Source organism: Somniosus microcephalus, chromosome 9 (assembly GCF_052327205.1).
Source record: "Somniosus microcephalus isolate GS21.2 chromosome 9, FLI_Smic_1.0, whole genome shotgun sequence".
Lineage (NCBI taxonomy): Eukaryota > Metazoa > Chordata > Chondrichthyes > Squaliformes > Somniosidae > Somniosus > Somniosus microcephalus.
This window is the reverse complement of record NC_140995.1, coordinates 169,533,865-169,549,661: the sequence shown is the minus strand read 5'-3', so window position 1 is coordinate 169,549,661 and position 15,797 is coordinate 169,533,865. Positions and strand designations below refer to the sequence as shown.

At 44.0% G+C, this 15,797-nt stretch overlaps 1 protein-coding gene across 1 annotated transcript in view; it reads left to right on the top strand.

Annotated features, from left to right (window-relative positions):
* LOC147112824 (fibrocystin-like) overlaps nt 1-15,797 on the top strand; it is a 610,710-nt gene that overhangs the window by 367,427 nt on the left and 227,486 nt on the right. Inside the window, exon 32 of the mRNA XM_085998227.1 lies at nt 4,441-4,595. Coding sequence (XP_085854353.1) covers nt 4,441-4,595 — 155 coding nt within the window. The remainder of the gene's footprint in view (nt 1-4,440; nt 4,596-15,797) is intronic.

The window sequence follows — 15,797 nt, the reverse complement described above, 5'->3', positions numbered from 1 at the left end:
TGTGTGGGCTACTGACTGAGAGGTGGGCTGTAGGTGAGAAGTGGAAGCGCTTTGAGTGGAGTCCCCACTTCCATGCTTCCTTTCGCCATCATCCCTCTCATGTCCCAGCCACACTTCACTGCTACCACTGTGCTGGAGAACACTGGTGCAGATCAGTGTGACCCTGTAAGGCCAAGGCTAAGGTATATTAACCTATTTAAGGTGGCAGACATGTTGGTATCCAGAGTCTGCACGATAGTGTTGAAGGCGTGCATGGACTCATTTGATTGGAACGTTTGACTGTCCATGACATTGGCCACTTTATACATGGAAGACAACATCATCTCAGTGGCCTGTAACATCAGCCCCCTCATGCTTGAGGTGCACTCCTCCACTCTTTGCAATCATGGTGAGTCTACTTTGAAGGCCTGTCAGTGCATTGCACATTGCTGCTGCTCAATAATTCTCCTCTTATTCGATGGCTCCCAGGGTACAGCAACTATGTCCAGCTGAGCAGAGCTTGGATTAGGTTGTGCCCTCTGACGTGGACTCTCCACTGCTGTCCCTGCCATCACCCTCTGTTCTCGCTCACTTGTGAAGTGTGAGTCACCAGGTGAAAACCCAACTATCTGTCTTACTGGTCCCACCAAAGTGCGAGTATCTGAGCTGGTGCATGGTCTGTATGAGTCCTGTGACGGTGCACCCTCAGAAGGACTCAGCTTCTCTGAGGACTCTTCACCCGCCTAGTCCACCAACTCCCACTCCACACGTGAAGGCCCTGTGGGAGATAAAAGACATGAATTAGTTGTGGGAAGTTAAGAATTTTGCAAGTTATCATTATGGAGATGATCATATTTCACACGCTGTTGAAACCAAGTTAACATGACTGAGCGCCAAATGACATCTGGGCAGCTTTTATTTAATTGTTTCACCAGGTAGCTGGGAGCTCCCCGTTTCCCCATCTCCGACAGCCAGGGACGCCATAACGCCACTTATTTCCAGCGCCTCCTCCTCTGCAGTCGTAAGCTTCGTGATCTGCGGAGGCCCTTCCAGTTCTCTCCCTCTCCCTCATGTTCTGTGCTCTCTTCTCCTGCAAGGAAAAGAAAGACTTGCATTTCTATAGCGCCTTTCATAACTGCAGGACATCTCAAAGCGCTTTACAGCCAATGAAGTACTTTTGAAGTGTAGTCACTGTTGTAATGTAGGAAACGTGGCAGCCAATTTGCACACAGCAAGCTCCCACAAACAGCAATGTGATAATGACCAAATAATCTGTTTTTGTGATGTTGATTGAGGGATAAATATTGTCCGGGACCCCAGGGATAACTCCCCTACGCTTCTTCAAAATAGTGCCATGGGATCTTTTGCGTCCACCTGAGAGAGCAGACGGGCCTCGGTTTAACATCTTATCCGAAAGACAGCACCTCTGACAGTGCAGCACTCCCTTAGTACTGCTCTAGAGTGTCAGCCAAGATTTATGTGCTCAAGTCGCTGGAGTGGGACTTGAACCCACAACCTTCTGCCTCAGAGGTGAGTGTGCTACCCACTGAGCCACAGCTGAAACACCAAGGAGGGAAAGAACAGACCTATGAGTGAGTGTAATGGCATGTGCTCCTCCAATGGATGGCGTGCATTTGGTGAGGGTGACTATGAGAGAGAGGCCTGACATTGCATAAGGATGAGGGTGCGTGGGAGTGGTGGATGGATAGATAGGGATGTGAGGAAGTGCATAGAAAGAGAAGGATGGGTGCACCTGCAATGTAAGTGGGTGTAAGGAGTGATGTGATGGAGTAGGCTTGCGAAGGCAGAGTGAGAGGGTGGGGTGATGCGCACAGCAGAATGTAGGTGAATGTGCCACTGTATTCCCCTTTGCAGGCCTGCTTAGGGCATTAAAGCGCTTTCTGCACTGAATCGAGGTGCGTGGCACTACGTTCCTGCTGCTGGCCTCCGCAACCTCCAACCATGCCTTCTTAGTCTCAGCTGCAAGCTTCTTCTTCCTGTTGTTAGGGAAGATTATCTCTCTCCTACTCCTCACAGCCCCCATCTGCACATCCAGGGAGGCACCATTGAAATGGGGTACAGCCTTTGCCCATCTGAACTCCATTCTGACACGTCTAGTTCTCTGACAGCCACCCCCAAATTCTTCAACTTGCATGTTTGGATTGTTTCTTTAAATACTGGAATTGAGATTGCGTCTTACGGGTCCATTTCACGCCCACTGACACTAATTGGACGGGAAACCCAGAAGGAAAATGATAATGAGGTGGCTGAGTTAAAAAGCCACTGACAGACGCACTGCACTTTCTTCCTGATTTCCTGCACGCTAATCGGACCACCCCGTTCCCAGCACATCTCAAACTTAAAATTGGGGCCATTGTCTCTCTCTATCCATGCCACATGCCATCATCTCTTAAACCATTTTCCACACCTTCATCACTTCCAGACCCGATCTTCCATGCTGTCCTCCCTATCTTCTGAGTTTCACCCTGCATAAACATCCCAACTTGTCCAAAACTCTGCTTCATCCTATTCCACATGAAGTCTTGCCCACCTTTGACCCTGTTTATATTGACCTCCACTGGCTCCCTCTAGCCTAATGTATTGATTTTGAAGTGCTCGTCTTCCTTAACAAATCCATGGTGGCCTTCCTCCTTACCTTTTTCAATCTCTTCTAGCCCTATATCCAAGCTGGCATGTTCCATTCTTCTGACTGTGAATCCTCCCTCCTCAGAGCTATCAGTCATCATCTCCCTACACTCTTCTCTTCCTAAACCCTACCAACCTGCAATATCTATTATTGGGTGACCGCTTTGCGGAACACCTCCATTCAGTCTGTAAGGGGGACCCCGAGCTTCCGGTCGCCTGTCACTTTAATTCATTCCGTAGGGACTGCTCCCTCCGCCACACCCTAGTCCACTCCTCTATTGCCCCCAAAACCCCTTCCCCTTCGCCCGGCACCTTCCAGTGTAAGTGCAGGAGATGCAACACATGCCCTTATACTTCCCACTGTCCAGGGCCCAAACACCCCTTCCAGGTGAAACAGCGATTTACTTGTACTTCTTGCAATTTAGTATACTGTATTCGTTGCTCACGATGTAGTCTCCTCTACATTGGGGAGACCAAATGCAGATTGGGTGACCGCTTTGCGGAACACCTCCGTTCAGTCCGTAAGGAAGACCCCGAGCTTCCGGTCGCCTGTCACTTTAATTCACCGCTCCACTCCCACTCAGACCTCACTGTCCTCGGCCACTTGCACTGTTCCTCGGAAGCTCAGCGTAAGCTCGAGGAACAGCACCTCATCTTTCGATTAGGCACTTTACAGCCTTCTGGACTCAACATAGAGTTCAACAATTTCAGATCATAACCCCGGCCCCTATCATATTTATATTGTTTTTATCCACACTTTTGTTCTGTTCTTCTCTCCCACATGACAGCTGTCTTCCATTCTGCCAGCGCAATTTACACTTCATTTAGAGCCATCCTTTGTTTCTTAACCGGTCCCATTACCATCTCCTTTTGCCTTGAATATCTCTTAATGTCTCTCAATGTCTCTTAATCGCTCCTGCCTTCTATCCTATAACAGGCCTTCCCTTTTGTTCCTTCATCCCCTCTCCCATTTCCCAGCCACTACACTTGCTTAAAAATCCATTTCGTGCTTTTTTCCAGTTATGACGAAAGGTCATCGACCTGAAATGTTAACTCTGTTTCTCTCTTCACAGATGCTGCCTGACCTGCTGAGTATCTCCAGCATTTTCTGTTTTTATTTCTGTAATATCTATGTCCAGGCTTCTGGCCGCATCCCTTACACCTGCTTGATGCCCATTGCTCCCCTTTGCTATGTTAACCTATGATTTGTTGTGTTGTTGTTGTTGGCCATCTAAGCACAAGCACTGATATCATTGCCTCACTGAACATCAACATTCGCCAAAAAATACGTTGTACATCAATAATGTAGAATCAATGAGCTTTGATAACTGTTAATTTATTTCAATCATACTTTGAATTATTAAACCTGTAATTAGGTTTCTGTAGCTCACCAATTCTGCTTTATAAGCATCATCATTACAAATCTACTGATTTTTTTTATAGAAAGGAGGTATGTATTTTGAAGACTATCAAGGTCTTTCATTACTCAAAGGAATCAATTTTATTATGCCAAAGGCTGAAAGTGCTACACAAAGAGCACAAAATATTTTTGGACTCAAGTCATGCCATGTCCAGGATGATGCCCCCAACGCTCTAATTTAATTTTTTTTTAGAATGTTCTGGTGCTTATTTCGAGCTCTGACCCCCACAACCAATTTTCCTTTGGTGATAACTGCAGCATTTTTGTTTGAACAGGACTCAAATGAAAATTGTACCTGGCATGACCTGGTTCTGACTGAGATATGCTGCAACTGTAAAGGAAATCTTTGTACAATCCACGGCAGTAAGGCTTTTTTTCTTTCTTTCATTGAACAGAATTGTTTTGGAGGATGATGTCAGTTGGCGTCTTGGGGACAATATTGTCATAACACCCTCTTCATATGACCCTCATGAAACGGAATCTGTCACAATGAGAGATGTCCAAGGTCAAAACATTCAACTGCGAGAGCGTCTATTACACCGACACATTGGTATGAATTCAGGTCTGAAGTATTGAGCCTTGGTATAATGATACAGATCCTACCAGTCATTCTTTCTGTGTGCTCAGAATCCAATTTATGAGACATTTATTCTTGTTATAGTCCTTTCCAACTGCACCTGCTGCTATACCACCAAGTAAAGTTTGAAGGCAAACTTCAGTATCTCATCGCACTGTTTGCTATTAGTGATGCAGAACAGGTTTTCATATTTCTTTTAACCAATATGTTTAGCAGGTTGATGATATGGTGATAAAGGGGGGGGGGAAGAGACATTTTTCTTTGTCTTAATTCAGTGATCTCATCATTAATGAAGTCACATCGTAAATACTCACATAAAATGATCACCTCCAGTTTGGAGCAGGAGATTGTGAGTACAGATGGAAAAAGCATATTGATATTTGAAACAGTCGTGGAATATTATTAGGATGGTAAAAGATTGTATGTAGGCTGGGAATTACACTGTGTGTGATATGAATGATTACTGCATGCATATCCATTTCCTTTGTCCCACTATTTTAACTGAGGCATAAACCCATTTAAAGTAAAGACTCAAGAAATAAATTGTACAATGTTAAAGGTCTATAACATATTGCACAGCATTAAGGGTTTGTTTGAAAATATTGCACAATGTGTAGGGGGTTTTGCTACTTGCTTTGGCCAGTCGGTTATGTCTCCGGCTGCCTTATCTCTGAGCGGTTCGGATCGCACACCCCTTAGTTCTGATCCCCGGACTTATTGGCAGATAGCGATATAAACAAACGAGCAGACCAGTGGTTTGGTACAAAGAAAACCAAAATTTATTAACAGGGAAAATAAGATAACAATACTATAAAAAAAGGATGATATGAATGCAGTAGACTTACACTTAACAGGGGAAGAGAAATGGCACATCGAGGGAAAATGGCTAAAATGACAATTCAGCAATCCCCTTAACTCCCACCCTCTACACCTAGCTAGACTATCTTGCGATGGGTCAGAAGTATAATGCTCACCGGTCTGAGATGTTGAAAGAAAGGCCTTGCCCCTTTGCCCTGTTGCCTGCTGATGTCTCGTGGTCCCGCTGTTGCACAGATTTCACCGTCCAGGTAGAGATACCCCAGTAATTAAAAGGTCTCTGACAGGGTATCCTACCTCTCTGGACGGGTTCTCCTTCGATGGTCTTCTTCCTTGGTTGATGGCGAGGCAGAGCCCAGGAGGTGAGGCGAGAGAGAGAGAATGGCTTCTCGAGAGGCTAGTTATACCCCCCTCGGTAGCCCTTATCTCTACGCTCAATCAGCTCATTCGTTTGTCTGATTTGAGCGGGCTGGAATTAAACAAAAGGTATTGATCTTGGCCCATCGACTTGGATGGCCGGTAATCGGTTCCTGCCGGTTCTGCAACTGCTCTCCTTTGTCCAACAGGTTCTTTGATGGGGGCCAGCCCAGTCTCGATGGCCCCGCTGATTATTTTGATTGTTTGAGCAAACACCTTGATGGCGTTTATGTGTAGGTCTGATTGTAATTGGGTTTGTCCCCAATGCATATGCAAAAGTCTTGTCTGATTTCGTGATCTCCTTGCTGCAGACATTGAAATGCACAAGCTGTTAGCTTGCCAGGGTCCGAATTGAAACTGACAGGCTTTCGGTCACGAGGTCTGACCGCAGCCATTTTGTTGTGCCCTGGATTTTAAAACTCAGTCTGACCAGGGTTTCTTTTAAAAACCAAATAAATCTTCGGGGGGTGGGGCGGGGGGGAGATGTATGAAATTTTCGAATCCTTCAAATGTTAAAGGTTTATACAACAGTAGCAACTTTCATTGATATAGTGCCGTCAACACAGAAAAATATCCAAAGGTGCTTCACAGAGGTGTAAGGAAAAATAGCATATCAAGCTAAAGAAGGATTTATTGGGATGGGAGACTAAAAGCTTAACCAAAGAGATGGGTTGTAAGGCAGGTGTTAAAGGAAGAGAGGGAGAGGGAATGGGAAAGGAGGAGAGGGAGAGGGAGAGGCAATGATTCCAATGATGGAGCAAAAGGATGGGGGCTGCACAAGAAGCTGGGGTCCAAAGAATCATAAGAGTGGGGAGGGGGTTTGTAGGGCTGTAGGAGGTTTGAGAGATAGGGTGAGACCATGGAGGCATTTGAACATCAGGATGAAAATTTGAAATTTGTCTCATTGAAGGATCCATAACCCATCACTTTGTAACCTTTTTCCTAAAACCTGACAAACACAGAAGAGTTGACAATGGTTTTTATTGAGGAGGGAGTGATAACTACAATTTTGAAAGGAATTGGGGACAGTATCTAAGGAGTGGGTACCATTTGCAATGTCTGCTAGAATAGGGGCCATGAGGAGAAGTTGGGTGGTCAGCAGTGTAATGGGAATGGCTTCAAGGATGTAGGAGGTTGGTCTCATGGATGAAATTAGCTTGGGGTTGGAAAGTGGGGTGATGGGAGCGATTGGGGTTGAGGACTATGTCACGAGAAGCCTGTGGAGAGGTATGGTTTGGGGTAAGGGTTCATGCAATGATATTACACAGTGTACGGGTTTGTATGATGATAATGCACAGCATTAAGGGTTTATACAATAATATTACACAGTTTAAGGGTTCATAAGATAACCCCACAGTGATAAAGGCTCACATGATAACATTTCTCAGTATTAAAGGCTTATATGATAATGGTCCAGATTTTGCATTGAAAATAATGGTGAGACTAACAGTGCTCACCGTTATTATGAAGTAAATCAGACAGCAACTTCTGGAGTCTGCACATGCGCTATAACAGTACCTCGCCGATAGACTTGGCATTGCAATCAATGTAAGGGCGTGAAGGTGGGGTACTTACCCACTATTTACCCACTAAACAGGGCAGAAAAAGTTAGGGCTTGTCCATTCAAGTATAAGAGTATTTTTAATGCCATGGTAAGTCATAATTACTGCCAAACAACCTCTCTAGCATTGAACATGTAATTTTACTAGCGTGGAGTCTCATTCCTTCAGAATTTAATTAGTGTTGGAGATTTAAAATAATTTTTTAAAAACTTTTTCTGTCCGTCTCTTTTATCGCTCTCTCTTCACAGAATCACAGAATCACCACAATGCAGATAGAGGCCATTTCGGCCCATCGAGCCTGCACCGACACATATCCCACCCGATCCCCGTAACCCCTACACCAACACATATCCCCGTAACCCCACGTATTTAATTCCCCTAACACTAAGGGTCAATTTATCATAGTCAATCAACCTAACCCGCACATCTTTGGACTGTGGGAGGAAACCGGAGCACCCGGAGGAAACCCACGCAAACACGGGGAGAATGTGCAAACTCCACACAGACAGTCACCCGAGGCTGGATTCGAACCCGGGTCCCTGGCGCTGTGAGGCAACAGTGCTAACCACTATGCCACCGTGCTGCCCTCTTAATCGTATCTTTCTTTTCCTCGCTTTATTTTGCTTTCTGTACATGATTTAAATCTACCTTATAATTCCTGGTTTATGCTTCGTGTCTCAGTGAGGTATCTTCAATCTGATTGGTTGAGGAACCTCGCTGTTTCTTGACTGTTCACACACGCCACAGATCCCCTGTAGAGGGCGCCACACTGGATCAGATGCCTGATGACAGCAAGTCTCCCTTAAAAGCCTGCAAAAACTCTCTGGGCAGCTGTCAGCATAGTGAATGGCAAGCACCGTTCCTTCGGCACTGACCGCAAATTCAGGGCCAATATTGCACTGTGTTAAAGGTTTATACAATAATATCATGCTGTGTGAGGGTTCGTACAATAATATCATACCTGGTAAGGGTCATTCCTTGTGCTGTTCTTTGGGTTCCTTTCTTGAAAATTTACTTTAAATTTTTTGGTCTGTCTTTTACATTGTTTTCTCATTTTTAAAAAGTATTTGTCTGTTTATGTTGAATTTCACTTAATACATTTTTTATAAGACAGACAAATGTGCCTATATGATAATAAGTTAACTTTAAGGATATAGTCTCAGGGCCAGCTGCTCCTTTAAGGGAACTTGTCAGCTGCAAGTCATGTGATCTTCCCTTGTGACATCTCTGAATTGCCCAGTAGCATCACTGTACCTATTGTACGTGGAGTATAACTGAATGAAGAAGAATGGTTGTTGCACCACTGTTTCCCTGAGGTTGGGAGAAGGAGGATTAGATTCATTTCCAGAATTTGCATCAACACTGACGCCAGTGCTGAGGGTAATTACGAACATTCAATTTCATACCAGTGTGAATTACATGCTAGAGGTGCCCTGTGAGTGTAACAGCAGTGATTTAATTAAAACTTCCAGCATGCTTTTATGGTGCTGTTGCTGTACTTTTAACTGGAGTTGCAGAGTGGAAATACTGACGCCCAGTATCGGTGTTAAAGGCGCAATTTCCTGGAAGTGCACAGAGACATCTTTGTTAAGTGTGAGAAGCAGCACAAAAGCATATAATCCCCATGTCACTGAAAAGTCTTTCAAATTTCAGTTGACAGCACTTGAGGCACAACAATAATGATTCTTTTTCATTCAGTTATACTCCACTTAAGATGAGTAAGGAGAAAGATCCTACTGGGCAAATCAGACACAGCAAGGGAAGGTCAAATGGTATTCAGCCAAAAAGTATCTTAAAGGGACAGGCGTATTTGATTCTTCTGAGTGTTTATCTTGCCTTATACATGAGATTCATGGAGTATAGATTAATTTGAAGAATGATGATTGCAACATTTATGGGGAATTATATTACCGTCTTCCTGCCCTTTCCACAGAAGTGTGAAAATCTTGACCACTGTTAATGGGGTGGGCATTAAAATATTCTGTTTTTGGCATATGTCTTTAAAACAATTTAATGAAACAAGAGGATGAAGGTATAGTTGATTGAGAGATGGGATTTGTGCTCATCAAGATGTTATTAAATATAAGTATAAAGTGAGCAACACCGCTTTATACTTGTGCCTATTTTTTTTGCTAACAATAGCAAACAGAGAAAAATACACTTTGATACCCATCTTTAACCACATTGGCCTATGTTGTCCTTTTAAACTGTTTTCATTTGACCAGAATTAATTATGATTGCAGCCATACCAGCATTTCTTTAAATACTTCTCACTTTTCTGCTATAGGTCTCAACTATTATTCTGTTTTAGCTTCCATTTTTAACTCATTTTGCATTCCGTCATGGACCAATTTTCCAAATACATACAAATCATATGTGCTCTCTCTGCGTATTTCCATTAGTTTTGTTAAACAAATAATCACTGCAATCGCACACACAATCTCCCGATATGCGTTCCCAGCAGGCAAGCACATTTTGAAAATTGTCCATTCAAAGTCTGATATTATTGTTACTTTTTTTTGTATACTCCCACGAGCATTTCAGTCTAATGTTATTTTGATCATTTAGTTCTAGATGCTCCCTAATTTCTACATTATGTACTGTACCTGATCATTATTATAGATCAGATCCAGAATAGCTTCTGACTGCTTTGCTTGTTTTAACAGGAGGTATTCCTGCACCATTTCTACAAACATGCAGTTCTCCACTGTTTGTCCTCTGTTGATTTCCTGATTAATATCTAGGTAATTGGAACTCCCCAATCAATGATATCCTGGCTTTTTTATAGAACTGCTTGGTTTGAAACAAAAATTCCCCTCCCCTGCCTCTGCTCATATTCAGCAAATCTATAACAATTATTAATTTCTTACCTTTGCCATCGTTGACCTCACACTACAGCCAAGGCACTTATATCATTTATTTCCAAAGATACTATGTTCACTCTTGGCTATACTGCCACTTGCTAACAGGCTTTGTTATGCCTGTCCCTTCTGTAGGCTCTCTCCCCAGCATTCGAATCTCACAATCGGTATCTTGGTTTAATCAAGTCTGTGATTTACAGACCTGTGTTAACATTTTCCTTCTTTAACTTGTGTGTTTCCACTCCTAAAACTTTCTGTGTGTGCTCTTAGTATTTGTATAAATATATTTTATGGGTAAATTTTAACTACCCCTACCCAGGGGAATGGGGGCGCTAGTGGAGTATCAGGAGACTTACTACCCTGTTTCTGCTTGATTTCTGCCTGCCGCCATTTTAACTGCACAATGTTGTGATGCATCCAAGATGCCTACCAGAAGCAGGTGGGAGCCTCGTCAATACATGCAGATCGGAATCCTATGATGTCATTAGGAATTCGAAGCAATTTTAACGCGTAAAAACGGAAGTCCCGCCCAGCACTGAGCCCGCTGAGTAAAACCTAGCAGGTGTGGCAGAGCCACCAAGGGACTCTTATATCGATGTACATAATTATCTGTAACAGAATGAATCTGTACCTGTATTCGTTTTACTACATGTAAATAGCGCGGTCCCTAGAGGGTTAAGACCAAACGCGATGACGTCACCACGTGGGTCACGTGACATTCCCAACGGCGGGAAATGTGATGACGTCAGAGGGAGGAGCTCTCTCTCAGTCCTCGTGGAGCCAGCATTGAGCATAGACCTGTTTGTTAGTTCTCCTGCGTTTGATTGTTACTTCTGCAAAACAGTATTAAACTTTGTTTGGTTAACAGACTGACTCAATCTCAGTCTTTTGATTAGGAATCTGACAATTCCTACACAGGATTGGTTTTGAAACGGCCATTGGAAGCTGCATTTAAAGCTGCGCCTAAAAGCAGTCAGATCATGAGTATCTGTTTGTTATTGCGTTGTTTGGATTTACACAGGAAAGTTTGCCTTGGAGATTGTTTTTCTTCTACATTTATTCTGCTTACACACGCTCAATAAGCACACAGATTGTCATGAATCTTTGGAATTCTCTACCCCAGAGAGCTGCGGAGGCTGAGTCATTGAATATATTCAAGGCGGAGATTGGCAGATTTTTGAAAAACAGAGGAGTCAAGGGTTATGGGGAGCGGGCAGGAAAGTGGAGTTGAGGCCAAGATCAGATCAGCCATGATCTTATTGAATGGCGGAGCAGGCTTGAGAGGCCGAATGGCCTAGTCCTGCTCCTATTTCTTATGTTCATATGTTCTTATTATTATGGGGCTCATTTTTGCTACTTGGAGCAATAGGAGCAGGAGCCACAGCCGGCTGCCCTGCCACAAGGAGCAACAGTTGGGCCTCTGAGTAGACAACAGGTGAGGCGGGGGGGGGGAGATGCGGGGGCAGCTGCTCAGAAAAAGCCTTACCCAGCCAGTAGGGTGTACAGGCCCAGAGTGAGTTTCCTGGATCTGTCTTGGGAGCGGTGCATGAAGAACCTTGCCACTCTTTCAACCCTGCAATAAAGAACATTGAACCCATTGTGCCAACTATCATATATATGGCATCCTGACAAGGCAGACTAATATGTTATGAAACCAAACTTCAGACAAAAGCTTCAACTCACATCCTGAGAGAGGGCAACCTGTGCCACTCCTGTTGCACCACTACCACTCACATGGGGCTGCAACTTAGGCCCATCAAGAGAAAGGAAAGCGCTGCTATCAGCTCAAGGGCAGTCTGCTCCATCTCGCTAAGGGCCTGGACGTTAGCTGGTCTGCTCCTCTTCTTTGTGTTGTGGGACATCTTTTAGTGAGTGGCTATTGCAAAAGGATGTGCATATGTGTGGGGCTTCTTTATACAGTGTGTATGCTGAGAGGGAGAAGAAGCAAATTGCGACCAGGATAGGGAGGTGTTCAGTGGAAAGAAAGTGGCTGGACGGTGAAGCTAGAAATGAGTTATCAGTGGAATTCATTGTTTTGCAGTTATTGTTAGTGCCTGCTGTGAAGGCAGCAAAGAAATGGTCAGTGTGTGGTTGGGATGAGGAGGAGTGTCCCCTTGCAAGTGGTGCAGGGAGAGAAGTGTGCAGTGCTGGGGTCACCAGGTGGAATGCAGATATAAAGACCTGTACTCACCTTTGCTGCTCTGGTCAGGTCATTGAACCTTTCCCTCCATTGAGTCCAGGCCCTGAAGGTGATCCTCCTAGCGTTGACTACCTTTGACACCTCCAGGCCTGTTTAATGTTCTGCTTTAGCATCTTTTTCCATCTGATGGATAGAGGACATTCCTCCATGTAGGACCTCCATAGACATATCAGAAAACCTGGGGACTTGCTTCCGACTCATCTTCTAGATGAGATATTTCCAGCAAATGCAGATACCAATTTCAGCGATGTGTATGCAGCCTCCCTTCAAGAGGTGCATTTATGCATTAAATAGCCTTGCAAGTAGGAGGGCAGCCCAACAATCATATGTTAATGAGGCCTGGCAGTGAAAATCCACCGGACATCAGCATGATGAATAATGCTACCTCCCCCGAAATCCGCTGCCAGTTAAAATTCCCCCTTTAGTGATTCCCTCTCTGTTTTATTATCCCTCCTTTCTATTTTTCCCTTTTTTTTCCTCCACAATGTTTACTGTATCCTCTACCCTGACCATGCAATGGTATATAATCATCTTTTCATTTTATTTTTAAATTGGGTGTAAAACATGGTACCTTCCTGGTCTGTATGGGTCAGTCCCATATTGCCAGAATTATTTAACCAGTGACCTGAAATATTCTTGATGTGCTTCACCTTAAAGTAGCATTACATTGAAAATCAAAAACTTAGCTAACAAAGCAAAAGAGAGCGACTTTGACAATGTGACTCACAAAGGACAAAGGTTAACAATTGTCCTTTCACCTCTAAGAACTGGGTTGAAATCCAGCCCAGACGGATGGAATGAGAGTCTCCTCTTTCTCCTGCATTAAGGTCCTATCTGACAAAGAAAATTGGGACAAATGTAATTCAGTTTCTAATGGGTAAAGGCAAATCACCAGTCAGTGAACAATGAACAAATTATTGATTGTCAATTTTCTCCACAGAGTCAATTGAAATCTGAATGAGTTGCTTATTCTTGACTGTAAGATGAAAATCATGTCTATAACCTCGGGTAATAATTTACCAATTAAAGTCTGAAAATTGAAGTAAATATTTGTTTCATTATCCATTTGGGATGAATTAACTAAAGAACCAAGGGAGGCCTTCATATGCTTGGCAAGCAATAATCTCTACTAGTGGACAATGGTGTTTGTTGTGTTGCTTGCTCATGCCACTCAAATAAGACTGGAGCCTGCTGATGTCAATTAGCAGGATAACTGAAAACTATTCAGCTTTAGAAATAAAATGGATTTAATTTTTTTTAAATTGCAGATGTCAACGAATAGAAAACAAGTGCACTTTATGATTGTAACAAGGGTTATTTACTGCTTAAAGGATTAATGTAGGAAGATTTGTTAAAATATCCACTTGCAGTTATGTTGCAAAGACAAATAGAATTGTAAAATATTGTCATTTTAGTAAGGATCTAACTTATCATCTCAGGCTTTATCTATCACAAGAACCTTTGAACAAAACAATGGGAGCTAAATTGGATAGCCCCCAAAAACGGGCGTGGGGATCATCTTCTTCTTCGTTCACGGGATGTGGGTGTCGCTGGCAAGACCAGCATTTATTGCCCATCTCTAATTGCCCTTGAGAAGGTGGTGGTGAGCCGCTTTCTTGAACTGCTGCAGTCCTTGTGGTGAAGGTCCTCCCACAGTGCTGATGCTGTCGTAGCAGTTTGGTACAACTGAGTGGCTTGCTAGGTCATTTCAGGGGACAGTTAAGAGTCAACCACATTGCTGTGGGTCTGGAGTCACCTATAGGCCAGACTGGGTAAGGATGGCAGATTTCCTTCCCTAAAGGATATTAGTGAACTAGTTGGGTTTTTCTGACAATCCGGTAGTTTCATGGTCACCATTACTGATACCAGCTTTTATAATTCAAAATTTATTTAATTAACTGAATTTAAATTCCCCAGCTGCCGTGGTGGGATTTGAACTCATGTCTCTGTGATTATTAGTCCAGGATTTCTGGATTGCTAGTACCAGTAACATAACATAACTATTCTACCGTACCCCCTACGGGCGACGCGTGATTACTCCGCGCCCGTTCAATGTAATGCAAGCAGCACGACATCTTCATGCTGCCTGCTTATTATCATGATTTCTGCATGCAGCCAGTGCTAATTGGCTGCATGCATCAGCAGGGGCCCAAAATTGTAAATTGCTAGCACTACTTAAAGCTAGCCTGCACCTCTTAAAGGGGAGGTGGATTGTGGCTGGATCAGATGCTCGGAGTCCTTTTGTCAGCTGAATTTGACCTGGGAAGGAGAGAAGAATGGCTGAACATGGCATAGAGTGGGCACCCAGGTTTTCCGATGCTGCACTGGAGGGTTTGGTGGAGGAGGTAGAAAGGAGGAGAGACATCCTGTATCCACAGGGGGCCAGGAGACCCTCCAGACACACGGTGCGAAGGCAGTGGGAGCAGATAGCCATGGAGGTCAATGCCAGGAGTGCAGCCCCAAGTACCTGGATGCAGTGTCACAAGAAGTTTATTGAGTTCACACGAGTGGTCATGTGTGCATCTTCAAATCCCATATCTTACCCACTGCAGCACTAGCCTCAGCCACTGCTCAAATCATCACACCCCATCACTCACCTACCAATAATCTTTATCAATCAGGATTTAGACCTAAAATACATATGCTTCACCTCACCCTCACATACTTAGCAGTGTTGCAAGCCTGACACTCACATCTCACAGCTTTCACACACTGCCAGCTACTCAACCATGACAGCCACATCACCCAAACATATTGTATGACACCAATTGACATACTTGCCTCTCTCTTGCAGGAGAAGGTGATTCACAATCGGAGGCAGCAGTAACTAACTGGAAGGGGAGAGGTGTGCCTGCATTCTCTAACCCCACCATGGAGGAAATGGTGCTGGCCATTATTGGAATGGCCATTGCTGAGCCAGCGATGGGACTAAATCCATTGAAGATGACGGTATCCTCATACCATACCTCCTTCTCACGCCCCACTTCCCCCTCATCCCACAATCTCTTCTGATTTACAAGCCGCTGATGGTGTAACCATGCACCTCTTATTTGCCCCCCTCCCCTCACTACAAACTTACCATTGTGCCTTTTCCTTTCAGATACCCAAGAAGTGCAACCTGGCCAGGCAGTGGAGGGAGACCAAGAAGAGTGATGATGAAGACACACCGTCACTTGATTTCACACTCGCAGCCACCAGCTCAGATACTGACACTGCGCGTATCTAAGAGGATAGCATAGAGGCGCTACCTAGCCCTATTTCTCACTCAATATACTTACAGACAAATTACAGATGGACAATTGACGTGAAATAGTATGAA